Below are 20,740 nucleotides of genomic sequence, written 5' to 3'. Positions count from 1 at the left end.
CAATGGGAAAACATTAAGCAAGCAGTGAACTTGGCTATTCATTTGGTTGTTGTTCGTCCGGAGGAGGATTGGATGAGAGGTCCTTCTGTTTCTGAAGAGTTGAATGATTTGGAGGAGGACTGGGTGAGGGAGAATGGGATGGATGTGGGTTCTCAGTTGGGTAAGGAGGATGAGGCGATGCGGTTGTTTCAGGAAGTTCTCAATTCTCAACTCAAGGAAAAGGTGGGAGGTAGGGGAAGTAGGGGAAGAAGGCAGGATGGGGTGGGTGATTTGGTGTTGCAAAATCCCACTGGTTTTATCACATATGAAAGGAGGAATAGGGGATCTAGGGAGAGTGATGGTGGAAGGAGGTGAGGGTTTTCTAATTCTGTTATTTCCCTGTGAAGCTACAAATCCTTTCTTGGAATGTCCGGGGTCTTAATGACTCGGTCAGAAGAAAAGTGGTGAAGTCGGTCATTCGTAAAGGGGGAGGTCATGTGGTGTGTTTGCAAGAAACTAAACTCGCTTTGGCGTCGGATGGGTTGGTGCGTAGTCTTTGGGGTGGGAGATTTGTGGAGTGGATTGTTTTGGATACTGTTGGCTCTTCGGGTGGCATCTTGATCATATGGGATAACAGATGGGTGTCTAAGGTGGATTCTCTTGTTGGGAGATTTTCTGTTTCCTGTGTGTTTTCCTTGGTGGAGGATGGTGTTCCTTGGGTTTTTTCTGGTGTTTACGGGCCTACAGAGGATAGCGTGCTTCATCTGCTTTGAGAGGAATTGGGGGAGATTCGAAGACGATGGATGCTTCCTTGGTGTGTTGGAGGAGACTTCAATGTTGTTCGATCTCCTTTTGAGAGGTCGACGGGGGGTAGATGGACTTCTGATATGGAGCTTTTCTCGGAATTCATTGATGAGTGTAGGTTGATTAATCTGCCTCTGGAGGGAGGGCCTTTTACTTAGTCCAGTGGACGTTCTCCCCCCACTCTCTCTCGACTTGACAGGTTCCTTGTGTCTGGGGAGTGGGAGGAGATGTTTTCTGATGTTGTGCAAGCTACTTTGGCTCGTCCTATTTCTAACCATGTTTCCTTGATGCTGGATTGTGGCGGGTTGCGGAGTAGACGCTCTCCATTTAGATTTGAGAATATGTGGCTTAGGGCTGAAGGTTTCTTGGAAAAGGTCCATTTTTGGTGGGAGGGGTTCGGGGTGTTAGGCACCCCAAGTCATTCACTTGCAAGTCATTTGCGTCGTTTGAAAGGAAGCATTAAGATTTGGAACAAAGAGGTCTTCGGGAATCTTGTGTGGAGGAAAAATCGGGTTCTGGCTGAGATCGCTGATATTGATAGGATGGAAGGTCAAGGGGATCTGGCAGATGCTTTGAAGGTTAGGAGAGCGGAGTGTAAGGCGGAGTTTGCTGAGATTGCGATCATGGAGGAAATCTCGTGGAGACAAAAGTCTAGAGCTTTGTGGCTCAAGGAGGGGGATAGTAACACGAAATTTTTTCATAGATTGGCCAATGCTCATAAAAGGGGCAACCATATAGGGAGGATTCATGTGGAAGGGGTGCTTCTTTGCAAGGAGGAGGATATCTGCAAGGGCATTTCTGAGTTCTACAAGAAGTTGTTTACTGAGTCTGTTGAGTGGAGACCTTTGCTTGAAGGGCTTCAGTTTGCCTCTATTTCTGGTGAGGACTGCTCTGGTCTGGAGGTGCCTTTCTCTGAAGAGGAAGTTCTTATTGCTTTGAAGAGTTGCAACGGGGATAAAGTCCCGGGTCCTGATGGTTTTACCATGAGATTTCTTTTGGAGTGCTGGGAGGTGGTTAGAGGGGAGGTTATGGGTTCTTTTCATGCTTTCCACGCTCAGAGCTCTTTTGAGAAGAGCTTAAATGCCACTTTCATTTCTCTCATTCCGAAGAAAGGGGGGGCGATGGATATTAGGGATTTTCGCCCTATTAGTTTGGTGGGGTGTTTCTATAAGTTGATTGCCAAGGTCCTTGCTTCAAGGCTTCGGAAAGTCCTGGATGGCGTCATCTCTGATTCTCAGAATGCATTTGTGGGAGGTCGTCAGATTTTGGACTCAGTTCTTATTGCTAGTGAGTGTGTAGACTCCCGTTTGCGTAGTGGGGTTCCGGGAGTTTTGTGTAAGCTTAACCTAGAGAAGGCTTACGACTATGTGAGTTGGAGCTTCCTTCTTTACCTGATGGAGAGGATGGGGTTTGGGGATCGATGGAGGAGATGGATCTATTTTTGTATTTCCAGTGCTCGCTTTTCTATTCTTGTGAATGGTGCTCCTACCGGTTTTTGCCTCTAGCTCGAGGGGTTTGAGACAAGGGGATCCGCTTTCCCCTTTCTTGTTCCTGTTTGTGATGGAGGCCCTAAGCAGATTGATGAGCAAGGCTACTGAGTTGGGATTTTTGAGAGGCTTTCGGGTGGGCAGGGATGTTGCTCCCCAGTTGGAGGTCTCTCATTTGATGTTTGCCGATGATACTTTGGTTCTTTGTGATGCGAATGTGTCCCAGCTTCGTTATCTGAGATGTGTCCTGATCTGGTTCCAAGTTGTTTCTGGCCTTAAGGTGAATGTGGGCAAAAGCATTTTGGTGCCGGTGGGAGAGGTTCCTGAGATTGAGTTTTTTGCTGATATTCTTGGTTGTTGTACTGGCTCTTTTCCCATTTCTTACTTAGGGATGCCTTTGGGGGCCCCATCAAGATGTGTTGGGGTTTGGGATCCTATGGTGGATAGATTTGAGAAGAGGTTGGCGGGTTGGAAGAAGCAGTATCTCTCCAAGGGAGGTCAGGTCACTCTGATTAAGAGCACCCTTTCTTGCCTTCCTACTTATTTTATCTCTCTGTTTCAGATTCCCTCTTCAGTTGCGGAAAGGATTGAGAGATTGCAGCGTAATTTTCTGTGGGGGGGTAGAGGTGAAGAGTTTAAGTTTCATCTGGTTTGTTGGGATCAGGTGTGTAGGCCAATTCGTTTTGGTGGTTTGGGTTTTTGAAGACTGGTGCCTTTCAATAAGGCTCTTCTTGGTAAATGGTTGTTGAGATTTGGGGTGGAGAGGCATTGGCCTTGGAGGAGGGTCGTTGCTTGTCGTTTTAGGGAGTCTAAAGGGGGGTGGTGTTCTCTGGAGGTGCGTAGCCCTCGGGGTGTGGGGGTTTGGAAAGTCATTCGGAAGGGATAGGATGAGTTTTCCAAACACGTTCGTTTTCGCATCAGGGATGGTAGGAGGATCAGTTTTTGGGAGGATGTGTTGTGTGGGGATTCTCCTCTCGCCATCTCTTTTCCTCATCTTTTTAGGATTGCTACGGATAGGCAGGCCATGGTGGTTAACTGTTATCATCTTCATAGTGGGACTCTTGTTTGGGATGTTCGATTCAGGCAGTTGTTTCAGGATTGGGAGATTAAGGAGGCCATTCGTTTTTTGGAGTTGTTGTATCGCCAAAGGATTGTGGATGGGGTTTCTGATTGTTAGTCCTGGGTTGCAACCTCTCATGGGCGCTTTGAGGTTAGATCCTTTTTCAGATGCCTCACGGATGTTACTAGAGCTCGCTTCCCTTGGAAGGCTTTTTGGCACTCTAAGGCTCCTCTCAAGGTGGGTTTTTTTGCTTGGACTACTGTTTTGGGAAGGATCTTAACCCAGGATAATTTGAGAAGGCGAAATCAGGTGGTGGTCAATCGTTACTATTTGTGTCTTCGGGATGAGGAAACTGTGGATCACCTTCTCCTCCATTGCACCATGGTTAGAGACTGCTGGAATTTGATGTTTGGCTTGTTTGGGATTCTTTGGGTTATGCCTGGATCCGTTAGAGGGTTGATTGAGGCTTGGAGAGGTTGCCATGTGGGGCCTCACATTCTGGATGCTTGGAGGGCTACACCTCTTTGTGTGTGGTGGTGTATTTGGCTCGAGAGGAATAGAAGATATTTTGATGGGAAAGAGTTGTCGATTTCTACACTTAAATTCTCTATTATTTCCACCCTTTTTTGTTGGGTTTCTGGGAGAGATCATAGATCTTTAGAGGAAATTGTCGATTTTTTGGCCTCTTTGAAGGCTTAAAGGTCCTTGGTGGCCTTGTGTATATCTTCAGAGCTTCGCTCCCCTTTTAAGCGCTTTTATAAAATTTTCTTACTTATCAAAAAAAAAAAAAGAGTGTCTTATACCTCAAGTTGACCACTCAGCCTGTCCGATTTGCACTCCGAATTTTCGCTAAACTCATCCTGTATTCCTAGTTCTGAAGTAACGTTCTTATGTTCAATTCTAAAAGTACTTTATCTTATACCATCCTGACTTAAGAACTTCTCTCCACCCCTGTAATTTAGCGCACATCAATTCTTTAGTTTCATCTATCAGGACAATATCATCAGCATAAAACAAACAGTATAGATCCTCATCTTGTATCTATTTAATCAATTCATCCATAATCAAGCCAAAAATAAGAGCACAAGGTTGATTCCTATTTTTAACCAACAGTGAATTGGAAATTTACTTGATTATCCTGCAATTATTCTTATTATATTCACAATGCAATTGTACATATTATTTGTCATATCAATAAATCTATCTGTGACTCATATTTCTAAATACACCATATCATATCTCTAGGGATCCTATTATAAACTTTCTGTAAGTAAATAAAATCAAAATGAAGACCTTTCTTCTTCCCTCTACAATTTTTCCACAAGCTCCTCAATTAGAAAACAACTTCCTTGTTTACACCTCTAACATAAATCCAAATTAATTTCACTGGCATTTTTATTTCATGTCTTAGTCATTACTCAATCATACTCTCCCACATATTTATAATAATATATTACATTTTCATGTGTTTTAACATTGTTCTGTGTCTGGTTTATATAAATTTTTATTCATATAAATGTTTTTAGTATTTTTCCCTCACCCGAATCATATGGACCCTCTTAACAATCCAACTATAGGATACTTATTTTCACAACTTTGCAAGACCTCCATCTCTAGCTAATATTGGTACAAGTGTGATTGTCATCAGAGCAAGGAGAAGTAGAAGGTAAGTTAGGTAACAACTGGAATCATACAAAGAATCCTCATCTATTGATGCGTAAAACTTTAGAGAATGTGGAGTTGGCGATTCATGTTACAGTGATAATAGTCAAAGCTACCAACAGAAGCATATATTTATAAGCTGTTTATCTTTCCCGAACTTCCAGGTCCCAAATCTTGATTTAATCCGAAAAGTATCAGTTGACTATTCAATGCAATACTAAAACTTCCAACAGCCCATGGTGCAGAGAGAGAGAGAGATAATAAGAAAAAATCATACAGATCAACAGGGAAAAAAGAAAAAAGAAATCCAAACTCACGGACATTTTCAGAATTTGAAGGACGGAGTAACAAAATCAGAAAGAATGGCAGTATTTCCTCTATGAAAAATTATCTCCTAGTTTTTTTAAAAACACGTGATAACAACAATAAAAATATTTAATATCATGTCATGATATTAAGCATCATTTACTAAGCACTACAAGGATCATAAGAAACTGGAAGAAGTCAAAAAGTAAAGTCTTCCACCTGATTAAGCCCCAAAACATGTGATTTAAGAACTTCTTCAGGAATTGCTTCCAAGCTCTCTGGAGGAGTTTCTGCCAGCATTATTTCTGCAGCATCAGTAAGGTCAAGATACACTTCATCAATTGAAGCCCGCTCACATCGACCTGTCCTTGCAAAAATAGAAACCACCTGCAAGTTGAATAATATAAACCATAAGTTCCATTCCCTAAGACAATTACAAAATGGAATAAGGTTAAAAACACAAGGATAGCTTTAAAATTCCTTAAACCTCTGAACCCGCATTTCGGTATATGCTCAAGTCAGCTTTACCACGAGCAACTGGGACTCGGACAAGCTGAATTTGTGGGCAAACTTGCTTAGCCTCATCACCTCTCATCGAACTTAAAACATGCAAGAGACTTCAAAGAGTCAAAGAAAATCAAGTTACAGCCAAGAAAAAAATAACACTCTACGTACCGCTTCACCCCGTATTCGCGGGCCTCATAGCTGACAGCAATCAGGCCCCCACCTTTCCAGGAGTTATATTGTATCACAGCAGTGGGCTTACCTCTTAAATTTGGTTGCTTACGCTGCTCCACTACAAAGACACAAATTCGAAAAGCCAATTAGCATGGCAAAACTAAAGATGCCGCAGTAAATTTAGCAAATCACATGCCAGCTCAAAATTTTCACATATTTTTTATGTTCATGATTATTTAGTAATTTCTGGAGAACTTATGACAATTGTAAGGATATAAGAAAAGTCATAAACCCTAAAATCAGAGCTAAGGAAGGAAAACAATTGCAATCAACAGGAGAACGAGAAGGCCGATTCAGAGAAAATCATGGAGTATAAAAATAAAAAGCCCAAATTATTTTTAACTGATACGAAATGGAAATCCAAACCTGACAACCAGCGACTGATTTTGCCTCAAGGGCAGTGATACCGTAAAGGGCATATGCCAAACTATGGTAGGCTTTGGAGGGCCTTTTTGGCATCTCAAAATGTGCTTTGAATCCTTGGAAATCCTTTTACAGAGAATGGGTGTTCGTTTAGCTTACCTAGATTGGTTTTTAGAAGAAGCCCAACTCTTTAAAAGCTCTACTGGTAGAAGCTTCCAGGAGCAGCTTTTTGAACAACTTCTCGCAAGCTAGGTGGGAACTTATGTGACAAATCTGAAGAAAACGATTTGAAGTCTAGACTTCAATAGATGTTCTCATACAAACCCTAGTCCTTCATAAAATTACAAGCTCCTATAATAGTGATTCAAAAGAGCAGGAAGGACGACCAATGAAATTAAATTGCAGAGAGAATAAAATAAATCAAGTTCGTGTTAAGAAATAAATATGATATATAAATGAGCAAATTGCACTGATCTCCCCTCTAGTTAGAGAAAAATACACTGTGCGCCCCTATGATTTGGATAATTACACTTACCTCCCTTATAAGTTACGGACGTTAATGTCTGTTAATAGAGCATATGAAATTATAATTTTGTCCTTGTTATTTTAACGCTCTCTGCTCAAACCTTCAACTACCCACAACCTGTTAAAATTCAGAGGTTTGTTTCCCAAAGCTCCTGATCTCCATCTGTCCATCATGCAAGGGAAAGAGAGCACGATCTCCATCCATGGCAGAGAACACCATCATGGAAGCAAAGGAAAAGCTCATGATTTCACTCAGAATTGGAGACATTTCCTCAAATCCTCTGTCACCACATTGATAAACCAGTCTTTGATCTTCCTTCACTGTCTCTCTCCCCTGTACCCACCAATTCTGAGCCAAAGAAACAGCCATTGAAAGCGGCCTTGCAATTTCGTAAGCTTTTCCATGTTGCAATCTAGTTGCGGACTGTCAGAAGTTGGAATCAAAGAACCTCAGAAGTTTCAAAGAAAGAAGCAAATTGAATTGAATGAAAAGTTAACTAAGAAAAAAATAATAATAATAAATAAATAAATAAATAAATTTATTGAATGAAAAGTTGGGTTGGCGATGGAGCCAACATGAGAACAAAATGGGTCCATACTCCAAACATCTACATCTCCTGTAAATATTACTTCTATATAGCATTTCATTACACACACACACACACACACATATATATATATATTCTGGCTCTTCAGACTTTAGGCTTCAGGTTTGAGTGTGGAGAGAGACTTTTCTGGGTTGTGTGTGGATTTCTGTTTTGGGTTATCCCCTGAAATGCATCGATTAGCTGATATAGTTATTATTCGTTGTCAATGCAAAGAGGGAGAATTTAAAGAGAGAGAGTTTTAGATAGAGGGGGCATGTAAAAGAAAATTAGGAGTTAGTGAGAAGGTAAAAATGTCTTCACAGACATTTCAAGGGCATAATTGTCATTGAAAGTTTAAATTTTGACTCACGACAAATTACGCGTACCAAGAACACAATCAAGACTCACAACAGAAAAGTAAATATGCCACATAAAGAACACAAAGATTTACGTGGTTTGGCAAAAGCCTATATCCACGGTGAAAATCCGGCGAAAGATTTTACCATATGAAAATCAGGAGATAACAAGTTTCAGCCTCCAAACCCTAGCGCTCTCTCACACTCTCTTTCGTGCATTTTCCAATGCTCTCTGGTAGACCATCCAAACCCAAAACGCCCTTATATACTCATCTACAAAGAGTCCTAACCAGGGTCCAAGACCTGCGCCAAAAAAACACACACAAAAACCCAATTTATTTGGCCAAGACCGGGTCTTGTGAACAAAATTCGGGTCACAACTTCACAAAATCAGTTTCAACCACTACAGAAGATATTACCTAAAAAGAGGTCACTCACATCTTATAGTAACCCTGATAGTTTTGATGAGTGTACAACTAACTTGACAGTGCAATCAGCAATACCATGTGTAAAGTCTCCACCTGCCGTGAAGCCTTCTTTGTATCCCAATGTCTGGGGCGTCCATGAAGTTCAAGATTCTTGCATTGACTGACACTCTGACATAAGTGAAAATGTATGAAGGCATCAGAAAATAAAACTTTCCAGGTGGATCTAGTGACACTTTATTGTATTCTTTGGGTTAAAGAAAAGATTAGGTGACACTAGTTGTAATCCCCAGCATAATTTGAGGAGGTGGAGTGTCATTAGTTGCTTATTGTTGAAAGAGAGATAGAGAAAGAGAATATATGAAAACTTATATGCTATTGAGTAAGTAATACAATAACACAATGGTGTTTATATAGGAGAAGCTACGGGAGTAGGTGAGTGGAGAACAAGAAAACCCTATACATGGAAATTCTATATATGGTAATGAGGGGTAGGTGACAACTCACTAACTGTACACATGTGACAACTCATACAATTCTATACAACACTCCCCCTCAAGCTGGAGTTTAAATGTCAATAACTCCCAACTTGCTACATATGGAATCAATAGAGTTCTTGGGAAGCGTCTTAGTGAAGATGCCTGCCAGTTATCTACCAGAAGGAACAAAAGGTGTAACAATCTCATTCGAGTCAACTTTAGTTTAAATGAAATGGCAATCTACTTCAATGTGTTTAGTCCTCTCATGGTAGACTGGATTGCTAGCAATATAAATAGCTGCCTGATTGTCACAATGAAGAGGAATTGGGTACTGGACTGAAATCCCAAGTCCTGTAAGAGAGTTTTCAACCAAGTAAGTTCACAGGCAGGGTGTGCCATGGCACGATACTCTGCTTCAGCACTAGAACGAGCCACAACTGACTGTTTCTTACTCCTCCAAGTTACTAGATTTCCTCCTATGAAGGTGCAGTAACCCATGGTGGACCGACGATCAGAAGGAGAACCAGCCCAATCTACATCTGTATATCCCTCAATCCAAAGATGTCCAGAAGATCGATTAAGCAAACCACGTCCCGGAGCACCCTTGAGATACTTCAAGATGCGTACAACTGCCTCCATATAATGTACCCGAGGACTGGTCATGAACTGGCTCACAACACTGACTGAATAGGAGTTGTCTCGGCGAGTGATTATGAGGTAAATAAGTTTACCTACAAGTCTCCGATACGTCTCTGGATCATCGAGTCGGTCACCATCATCCACCTTAAGTTTTACATTAGTATCCATGGGTGTAGCTATAGGTTTTGAACCAAGATATCCAATATCCTGTAATAGATCAAAAGTATACTTCCGCTGAGAAGACTAATGCCTTGCTTCGACTGAGCCACCTTAATTCCTAGAAAATGTCAAAGTTTGCCCAAATCCTTAATAAGGACGCTAGAACCCAAGTGTTGGATTAGAACTTGTATCCCATCTTTGTCACTGCCAGTGATAACAATATCATTTACATACACCACAAGAATCACAATACGACGTTTCGTTTTCTTAAAAAAAAAAAGAGAATGGTTAGCTTAGCTTCCGGTCATACCATGAGTTACCACTGTTTTACTAAACTTATCAAACCATGCACGAGGGGACTGTTTGAGGCCATAGATAGACTTATTGAGATGACACACACACTCCCCCTTATACTCAAACCCAGGTGGTTGAGTCACATAGACTGTCCCATTAAGGTCACCGTGCAGAAAGGCATTTTTAACAAGAAGTTGATGAAGTGGCCAATCTAGATTAGCTACAAGAGAGATTATCACACAAACAAAATTCAGTTTCGCCACAGGAAAGCATGTCTCAGTATAATCAAGGCCATAAGTCTGAGTGTAGCCTTTAGCAACAAGTCGAGCTTTGAGACAGTCAACAGTACCATCAGTCTTCTGTTTAACAGTAAAAACCCAACGACAACCAACAACCCAAATATCAGCAGGCTTAGGAATAAGGTCCCAAGTATGATTCAATTTTAAAGCGTTTATTTCTTCTTCCATAGCTTTCCTCCACCCTGGATGAGAAAGTGCCTCCCTGTAGGACTTAAGAAAAGTAATAGAGGATAATGACAAAGAAAAAGCTTAAAAAGAGGAGGACAATTTATTATACGATACAAAATTAGAGATAGGGTGATTGGTACAAGACCGTTTACCTTTCCGAACAGCAATAGGTTGATCAAGATCAAAGTCCGGAGAGATGGAAGAATCTCCAGGCGTTGAAGCGACTGGTGGAAGTGTCAAGGCTAGGCTTACTACTTCAGTCGTTGGAACATGATTAACTACTCTTTTCCGGCGACGAGCATAGACATAAAGAGCTGGTGGGATGTCAGAATCAAAAACTGGGCTGGAAGAACAGAACAGACTCTTGAAGAACAGAGTCCTCTAGGCGACTGCCTTCCTGAGAATAATAAGGAACATCCTCAAAGAAAGTTACATTTGCACAAACAAAATGTTTACAAATAGTTGGACTGTAACATTTATATCCCTTTTGAGTGCGAGAATAACCTAAGAAAATACATTTGTGAGCACGAGGATCAAGTTTGTCTCGTCCCGAGCTTAGATTATGAAGAAAACAGACACACCCAAACACCTTTGGAGGAATGGAAAAATGATTTTTGTCAGAAAACATTATTTGGAAGGGTGATTTTCCTTAAAGGACCCGAAAAGGCATGCAGTTTAAAAGATAAGCAGCAACCAGGACTACATCTGCCCAAAAATGTTTTGGAACATGCATTTGAATTGTTAAGGCACGAGCGATAGCTAGGAGTGGGCCATTCATCCGTTCAACAACTCCATTTTGTTGAGGGGTATCAACACAAGATGTTTAATGGATAATGCCCCTCGACTCAAGAAACTTTTGAAAAACATTAAGTTTATATGCAAGGGCATTGTCAATTCTAAGAACAAGTAATTTTGCATCAAACTGATTTTTGAATTTCAGCATAAAAGGATTGAAAAACAGAGAATACTTGAGATCTATCTTTAAGAATATAAACCCAAGTTAAACGTGAATAATCATCAATAAATGACACAAAATAACGAGCACCAAATAAACCAGTAGTACGAGCTAGTCCCTAAACATCCAAATGTACTAACTCAAAAGGTTTTAAACTTTTATCAAAACGAGACTTAAAAGTAGCCCAACGATGTTTACTAAGTTCACAAGTAGTACAATTAAACTTAGAAAAATCAACTAAAGAAGGGACCAAGGCTCGAAGACTATTTGAAGAGGGATGTCCAAGGCGGCAATGCCACTGGTAAGCTGAAGAAGAGGTGGAATGTAGAGATGTCAGAACAATAGTTGGCTAGAAGTAGTAAAGACCATCCTTCTCAAACCTCCCACCAATCGTCTTCTTCATCTTGAGATCCTAAAAGACACAACGGGAAGGAGAAAAAGTAACTGAGCAATTTAAATCTAATATGATTTTGCGAACTGACAATAAATTGAATGAAAATTGAGGCATATATAAAACTAATGAAAAAGTGAGACCCGAAGTGCGGAAGGTACCAATTTCATGAGTAGGTGATTTGGTACCATTCGCAATAGTAACAACCAATAGTGAGAAAACATGAGAAATATTAGAAAGAAGAGATGGGTTACCTATCATGTGATCGGATGCCCCTGAATCAATGATCCAAGGTGTAAAAGATGAAGCATGGAGACACGTATTACCTGAAGTAACGATAGTAGTGGTGAAGGAGGGCTGATTTGCACGCTCACGCTTTACCAGTTTGGTGCTAATAATTGATCCAAGAAGATGGGATTCCTTAGTATCCATCACAAGAGCTGCCGAACAAATGAGATATAGTAGCGAGAGGAAGCTGAGATAAGAGAACCAAGATCTAGCCGAGATTAACCCGAGAGAAATTAAGGAGAGAGCCGAGGAGGGATCCAAGAGAGATTGTTGAGACGAGAACTGAGATCACCGAGGAGAGATCGCCGAGAAGAGATTGAGAGAAAGCCGAGATGGAATCAAGAACGGAGTCTGAATAAAACTAAAAAAAAATTTAAAGAGGGATCGATTTCATACCATATTGAAAGAGAGAGAAAGAGAATATATGAAAACTTATATGTTATTGAGTAAGTAATACAATAACACAATGGTGTTTATATAGGAGAAGCTACGAGAGTAGGTGAGTGGAGAACAAGAAAACTCTATACATGGTAATTCTATATATGGTAATGAGGGGTAGGTGACAATTCATACAATACTAATTGTACACGTCTGACAACTCATACAATACAAACTGTACACGTGTGACAACTCATACAATACTTTACAACACTTATAAATATGAGAGACCTCAATAGACCACAAGACAGAGAGACACGTGAGATCCTTGGTGTACTGAGGATATGTACCAAAATAACCTTGCATTTCTTAGTGTGATCTCAATATAAAGTCCAAGTGATCCCTTAAATTATACTCACTCTGTCCCATATTAGTAGTCCACCTTTCTATTTAGGGATGTCCCATATTAGTTGTCCCATTTGAAAAGTCAAAGCAAAACAAGACTATCTTTCCATAATTACCCTTTAAATTTTCAAAAACCTCAAAACCTAGTGATATGCATATTTAAACTTAAAAGGACAAAACTAGGAAAAAAAAAAAAACTTAGAAGGACAATTTTGTACTTCACAGTGGGTATTAGATTAACCTAAAACCTTGTCAAGGGGTTTAAAGATTTAGGTACAACAGTACAAGATGACAAAGGTCTAAGACCATGAAAATTTGGTATTCTCACAGGTCGGTGTAAGGCAGGCACGAGGCAAAAAAGTCAGTTCAATACATAAGCAGGCATCAGCACAAGTTCGAAAAATTGATTCTCTGTGCTGACTGCTGAGGCAGTTGAGCTAGTAGAAGAGGACTAATGTCCAGGGGAAAGTGCTTTAGAATGACATAATTAATTAAACAAAGTCGGGACAAGCAAGAAGCAACAATTCTTAAGGGCTCATTCATGTGGCACAAGAAAGCACAGAGACGTTAGGCGCCATACTTAGTGCAATACAGTGTCTGCAATGATAAGCATGTAGGACCAAAGATCAGAGAGCAAAGGCATTCAATGGGGTACGACTGAGCATAACCTAAGAGGAATATGCCTCAAAGGATCTAGTGCTATAAGGAGGCAAACATATTGAATGAAGATGGACTGGATAGAATGGAGGCTCAACAAAAAATAGTACCATGTCATGGGAACGCCTAGTCAATTGGAAGGACTGACTTCGCATATGCAGTGGTGTGCAAGTTACAAAGGCTAGGTGGTGAAGAATCACAATCTGGCACTAGCAAATGTTCCATTTACTTGGAACCTCCCAAAGGCAACTAAAGGTCACAAACCTTGACAGGACCAAGAATTTCACTGGGAGATGACATAATATAATGGGTTTGGATAAGGTGTAGTTGTGTTTCATTTTAAAATGCATCACCCTACCTAACACACTTATTAAGTAGGTCTATCAAAGTCAGGAAGTTGAAGTCATATGACCTGATTTGACCTGTTAATTATTCGGGTCATGGTGACACAATACAATACGAACGTAAATGTGGTCCAAACAACACAATTATTTTTTTTTGATAAATAAAAGAATATTATTAAAAGACGCTCAAGAGGGGAGCGAAACCCAAGGAAATACAAAAGAGCGCAAAGGACTCAAGCCTTCATAGAGGCCAAAAAATTAACAATTTCCCCCAACGATCTATGATCTCTCCCTGAAACCCAACAAAAAAGAGTTGAAATAATAGAGAATTTAAGCACCGAAATCGACATCGCCTTTCCTTCAAAGTATCTCCTATTCCTTTCAAGCCAAATACACCACCACACACAAAGCGGCGTAGCTCTCCACGCATCCTGACTGGGAGCCCCCACATGGCAACCTCTCCACATCTCAATCAACTCTCTAATAGATCCTGGCATAACCCAATAAAACCCAAATAAGCCAAGCATCAAATCCCAACACTCTCTAGCCAAAGAGCAATGAATAAGAAGGTGATCCACAGATTCCTCATCACGAAGACACATATAACAACGATTGACCACCACCTGGCTTCTCCTTCTCAAATTATCCTGGGTTAAGATCCTACCCAGAACTGAAGTCCACACAAAGAAAGCCACTTTGAGAGGAGCCTTAGAACGCCAAACAGACTTCCAAGGAAAACGAACTCCAGGATCAAAAGAGAGGCACTTGAAGAAAGACCTCACCTCAAAACGCCCCTTGGAGTTTGCGACCCAATACCAACAATCCGAATCCTCCACCACAATCCTCTGGCGATATAACAACTCCAAGAGACGAATTGCCTCATCAATCTCCCAATCCTGAAAGGCATGCCTGAATCGAACATCCCAAACCAGTCTCCCATTATCAAGATGATAACAGTTAACCACTAAGACCTGCCTATCCGAAGCAATCCTGTAAAGCTGAGGAAAGGCAAAAGCAAGAGGAGCATCACCACACCACACATCCTCCCAAAAACAAATCCTCCTCCCATCTCTAAGATGAAACCGAATGTGCTTGGAAAAATCATCCCAACCCTTCCGAATAAATTTCCAAAACAACACAATTATGAATAAAATAATTATATAATAAGCTAGTATAATAAGCTTTTATACAAAACAAGTTATGTCATCATTAACAATGAAATCAACTTACCAAAAATCCCCAAAAAGAAGAGTGAAGTATAAGTAAATGAAAAGGAAAAGAAGAAGAATTGATTCACAATTTAGAATCAAATGTCGGGTTGCTTTAGCATTGAATAAGTTGGAGCAGTCAAAGACAGAGGGAAAAAAACGTATAGTAATCAATTCATTCCCGAAATCCAAGTGCCCTAAGAACCGATAAATTATTGGTGATATATATATATATATATATACACATATATATATATATATATTATATATAACAAACACAGATAGAGAGAAAGAGATATGGAACAGACCTTGAACGTAAAAGCAATCCATGTCGATGTGAGCGATGATCCTTGCATCAGATGATTCAGGTCGTGCAACTGGCATCGTCCCTCTTCTTGCTTTCGCTCTTTACTGCCCTTTCACTCTTCGACCTTCGATCTATTCCCTTCCCTCCCAGGGTATTCTCTTGTCAAATATCCAGGACGGATGGGGCGCGTAATTCATTTCGTTTCATAATATAGTATGTACTGCGTATAGGGTTTAATTCATTTATAACACGTGATTTGTCAATACTTCAAGCAAACCCACATTATCAAAAAATTACTCGGTCTCTCTTGAACATTGTCGACTGACTTTAGACAACTCGGATACTATGAAAATTGATTACATTGCATGTATGTAATTAAATGACAAAACTAGTCTCACGATATATCCAATTAATTAAAAAAATCAAAATTGATATTTTGTCAATTATTAAAATAACCTATGTAACATTTAAGTCATCAAAATACAAAACGACAGCATTTTTTGTGTAAATATATTTATATTTATTTTGGTATAATACAATACTAATCTCTGTTTACCAAACCCAAAACCCAATTATCCAAAATCTCTTTTCTTCTGTCTCTAATGACACTTTAATTAATCAAGATTAACTTAATCAAACTCACGCCAGAAATCATCATTTCTCGCCGTTGAAATGTCAATCTCAATCAGGTTCTCTTTTTCGACTTCACTTGTTCTTTTACCATCCAATGCAATCTCAATCAACCTATCTCTGTCGTCTTCCTCTCACCTGAAACCCATACTCTCCGGCGAGTCCCAGCCTCAGATCATCGGAAAATCGCCGTCCGACGAGCTATCCGAGTCAGATTCCGAATAATACAGCGACAACGAACTCCGATGGTGCTCACCGAATAATACAGCGACAACGTCGTCGTTTCTTTCTCCTTCTTCATCTTCACCTTCGTACTCTTCGTATATGAACTCCAATGGTGCTCTCAAGTTCCATTCAACAAACGAATCGGCGTAAAACGGATTTGGATCCAAATCCAAACCCAAACTCGTTTCGGGTTTGGACTGTGGGTGTTATTCGCGTGAGACCCATTTGCGATCTTCCTCTGGTGATGATGAATCATAGGTTTGTTGTGTGTCGGTGGAATTGAATTCCTTTTCCGTCGTTTGGATGAGTGCTAATCGAGGAAAAGAAAGAAAAAGAATTCCAGTTGAAATCAGAACTAGGGAGAAAACAATTCCGAGGAAAAGTCTAGGGAAATATAGGAGAATTAGGGTGTAGAGTGTGACAATGCTCGAGAAGAGAGAGTCAGAGGAAAGAGTGGAGAGAAAGGAAAATGTTCTTTCTAGAAACTTCATGGTCGAATTGAATTCCATAAGGAGGAGATTCAGAAAATAAAATAAGGGAATTCAGAGAGGGAGAGAGGGAAGAGAATGGAAAGGAAAATGATGGTTGGGATGAGATAATAGACATAATAAATACATACGCAGTCGTTTTGTACTTTGGTGACTTAAATGTCACCAAGGCTATTTTAGTAATTGGCCAAATATCAATTTTGACCTTTTTAATTGATTTGGTATATCAAAGGGGTAGTTTCATCATTTAATCACAGACATGGTGCAATGTAATCAATTTTCATAGTGTTGGAGGTTTTCTAAAGTAGGTTGGGGTTATTTGATCAAAAACTTATAGTATTGGGGGTTTTGTGAAATTTGCCAATAAAAAAAGCAAAAGTGTAAAAAAAAAATTTAAAAAAAATCCCTTAAACTATCAAGAAAGTGAAAAATAACTCACTTAATTATCTCGGATTGCAAATCAAACTCTCAACTATACAAAAGGTTGCAAATAAGTCTCTTCCGATCACTAGTCCACATTTTCTGGTCAAAATTATCACAATACCCCCACTTCTTAATTTATGTAAAACTTATAAAATATCAAAAATGTTTAATACCCATAATACTCTTCAAGGACCATCTTGCAACTAACCAACAGTTCACGGTTTTTTTTTTTTTTTTTTGTAATTTTGCCTAATAATAATAAAAAATATTAATAATTATAATAATAATATTAATAATAATAAAATAATAATAATAATATAAAAAATAACAAAAATAAATTACTTGATTAGTTGCTCGATGGATCCATATGCCTATAAATAGTTTTCGCAAGCCCATAAATTATCAAAAAATATTTCAAATAATAATATTTGTAGACACTAAAATTTTGTGGGCTTTTTCCTTGGCAAATTGGCCCATCAAATATGGGTCTTATGTTTATTTAAATTGTTCACTTAGCCCAAAATTTAAATTATTTAACTAGCCTGGTAGGTTAGTTAAATAAAAAAATAATTATTCCCAATAAAATATATGTGGAGATAATTATTCTAATGGATAATTATTACAATATAATAATAATAATAAAAACATATTATTATGATTGTGTGTTTATCAATAAATGACACATATCACTATCCTATTCATCTAGGAAGTCTGTAAATAGAGGGATGGAGGAAGGAAAAAGGACATCTAGAAATTCAGAAATCCAGAAGACTCAGAGAGTGAAAACTTAGAGAATATCATTCTCTAAACATTCATTCTCTCAACCCTAAAGTCTTGAAGAAGTACAACAATAAACACATTTTAAATCATGTCGTTAATTCTTCCTCAAATTCATCAAAATTCTCTGAAGATCGACGAAGAACAACAAGCACATCCAAAGTCGTATCGTTCTTCTTCAAATTCAACTAGTTTGAAGAATCACTAAACAACACTGTTTGAGATCAAACTTCGTTAGCTGTCGATCACAAATCATTTATGTTGAACAATAAGCACATCCAAAGTCGTGTCGTTCTTCATCAATTTCAACAATTTTGAAGAATCACCAAACAACATTGTTTGAGATCAAGCTTCGTCATGCCTTGATCATAAATCGTTGACAGACACCGTTCGAAATCAAGCTTCGTCAGTAGGGACGGAATAAGAAATTTTTTTAAAGGGGGCACATTGTATACTAAATACATATAAATTAGTGTTTATAGAGTGTATATATATAAATATATATAGAAAGAGAGACATAGGTAGACATATATAGAGAGAATGATATTTTGGGGATGAGATAAATTAATAAATTATATATATATTGTTGGAAACGTAGCATACAAAACATAAACATTGGGTGAAATTTTGGGTAGGTCCTGCTAAGAATTTCGTGCGAATCTATAAACGAAAGTGGTATATTTACTTTCTCAAATCCGTTTCCAGATAAATAAGAAATTAGTTCAAAAGTAAGGTATTTGATAAGCTTGAGTGAGTATGCAAAATGTAGGAAGTGGTTGGCCCACATTGAAAATAAAGTGAAACCAATTAGAATTTATATAGCCCAAGTTTAGAATTTGGGATTGGCCCGAGGCACCCAAGTTTTTAAAAGGGGGAGGACCTAGATAAGCTTGGGTCTAAGCCATTTACCACACACGTGCGTGCCATGCCCGCCTGGTCCTGTCCGAGCTTGGGCTTAATTATAAAATTCGATTAATTTTTTGTTAAATGAAAATTTTATTTTGGGCTGGGCTTACGAATGGTTGCACCTGGTGTGAACCAGTGCATCCAAGGGTTGTACTTAGTGTGAACCCCATTTGAATAAGTGCCTTTGGTGTTAGTTCAAGTTAAATCATTGTGTCCCGTGGTTGTTCGGGTTAACTGAAAAGGCACCTGCATGCCTATAAATCCTTGGGTCATTTGCAAATCATACCAAACTCATAAATCTTCTTCTCTAATTCTGAGTTTTCATTTCTTATTTTCTTCTCTTGTATTTACATACACATAGTTTTAGTGTGTTAGTTCAAGTCTGGTTCAGAAATAGAGTATTTCACCGAGCGGGTTCGCCCATTTCTCTGGTTTACAATACTGCTACATAAGAAAGAAAGGTTGTTGTATCATAGGGACATACACTACAGAATCCGTCAGTACTATAGTGGGGCAAATCTGTCTTAAGGACATAAAATCAAATTTTAGCATCGGACTATTATCAAGTTCCTTTATATATATATATATGTGTGTGTGTGTGAGTGTGTGTGTGTATATATATATATATATAGTTCGGTTTTATTATTATACTAGTATAAGTTCGGTTTTATTATTATACTAATATAAGTATATTTTATTTAGTATAATATATATGATTAGAGAATTTTATATATATATATATATATATATATATATATATATATATATATATATATTTATATTATATTTAAATTGTATTACTATAGTATATGGTACATAAAGACCATTTTTGGACAATATATGTAATACTCCTAATTTTAAAAGGATAGTCTCGGTATTTATTTCATGGTTTTATTACATTTTTAAATTCATTATTTGATTATTTGGCTATTTGTTTAATTGTTTAATTGGATTATTTGTTTTAATTAAAATTGTATGCTTATGTGGTAATTGAAGTATATAAGTAATTGTTTCTTTGATTTATTCTTAAATAGTGTGTTTGCTTTCATGAATTTATTTGTAGATTAAATGTGTTGTTTTTTTTTTTTATGTTTTTTTTATTTATTTTAAAAAGGTTTTTTAAATGGATAATAGTAATAGACCAACAGTTAGGTTACATGGACTACTTGAATGGGAGTTGGTTATGGGTACGGAAATTTACCCATATATGGATGATTGTATATATATTTAATATATACGTATATAAGGATGGAGAATTATTATTATTATTAATTATTTATTATTAATACTAATATTAGTAATTTCAGGTTAGTAGTGTATATATATATATATATATATATAAATTATGTGTATATATTTGATTATCACGTGTAGGACATTATATGTATATGTAATTATATTTTACTTTCATTTCTTTTTCCTTAAGTTCAAAGACTTGGAATGAAAGAAGGATTAGGGTTTGTATAAGCCTATATATATGTGTGTTATGTCTGTCAAGGGTTAGAAACCCTATTCATGTAAACATAGTGGTGGAGAGATATACAGAGAGGTTTGAGAGAAAAGTGTAATGCCCCTAGTTTCAAAAGGATATAAAAGAGATTTAATTATTTATTTTATTGTATTTTAGGTACTTACGTGGCTATGTGCTTATGTGACTTCATGTTTATGCTTATTTGTTTTAATTGCTTATATGATTTATTTGATTTTTTTGGATGTTAAATGATGTGTAGATTAATTGTAATTATTTGTTAGGATTAAATGATTTAATTGGTTTATGATTTTATTTTATGTTATTTTTTAAAAGGATGGATTTGGATAGTAGTATTGGACCACTCACTTGGGTCATATGGACTATTTGGATAGGATGAGTAACAGGTACGGATATATTACGCATGGATGTTGGTACATATATATATGGGTATATATGTATATTTATGGATTTTGTACTTATTAGTATATTAAATAATTATATTAATAAGTATAGTTAGTTTATTTATATATATATATTTACGTACAGACTTTAAATAT

At 38.0% G+C, this 20,740-nt stretch overlaps 1 protein-coding gene across 5 annotated transcripts in view; it reads right to left on the bottom strand.

Moving 5' to 3' along the window:
* LOC132268806 (DNA polymerase eta) overlaps positions 1-15,592 on the bottom strand; it is a 52,558-nt gene extending 36,966 nt beyond the window's left edge. For 2 of the 5 annotated variants that reach the window (XM_059769671.1, XM_059769679.1), the window contains exons 1-4: positions 15,265-15,591; positions 5,974-6,094; positions 5,786-5,897; positions 5,518-5,685 (exon numbers count right to left, since the gene is read on the bottom strand). In XM_059769671.1, the coding sequence (XP_059625654.1) occupies positions 5,518-5,685; positions 5,786-5,897; positions 5,974-6,094; positions 15,265-15,340 (477 nt within the window). In that variant the 5' untranslated portion in view covers positions 15,341-15,591. Of the gene's footprint in view, positions 1-5,517; positions 5,686-5,785; positions 5,898-5,973; positions 6,095-15,264 lie in introns of those variants that run through there. The other 3 variants (XM_059769688.1, XM_059769655.1, XM_059769664.1) reach the window with 3 other exon arrangements.
* Between the last annotated feature and the right edge of the window lie 5,148 nt (positions 15,593-20,740).

The sequence above is a fragment of the Cornus florida genome, unplaced genomic scaffold, assembly GCF_030987335.1.
Source record: "Cornus florida cultivar Cherokee Brave unplaced genomic scaffold, ASM3098733v1 CherokeeBrave_3.0.0_Hap2_Chr01, whole genome shotgun sequence".
NCBI classification, from domain to species: Eukaryota; Viridiplantae; Streptophyta; class Magnoliopsida; order Cornales; family Cornaceae; genus Cornus; species Cornus florida.
Note: the sequence above shows the minus strand (reverse complement) of the source record. Positions and strands in the feature narration are given on the sequence as shown.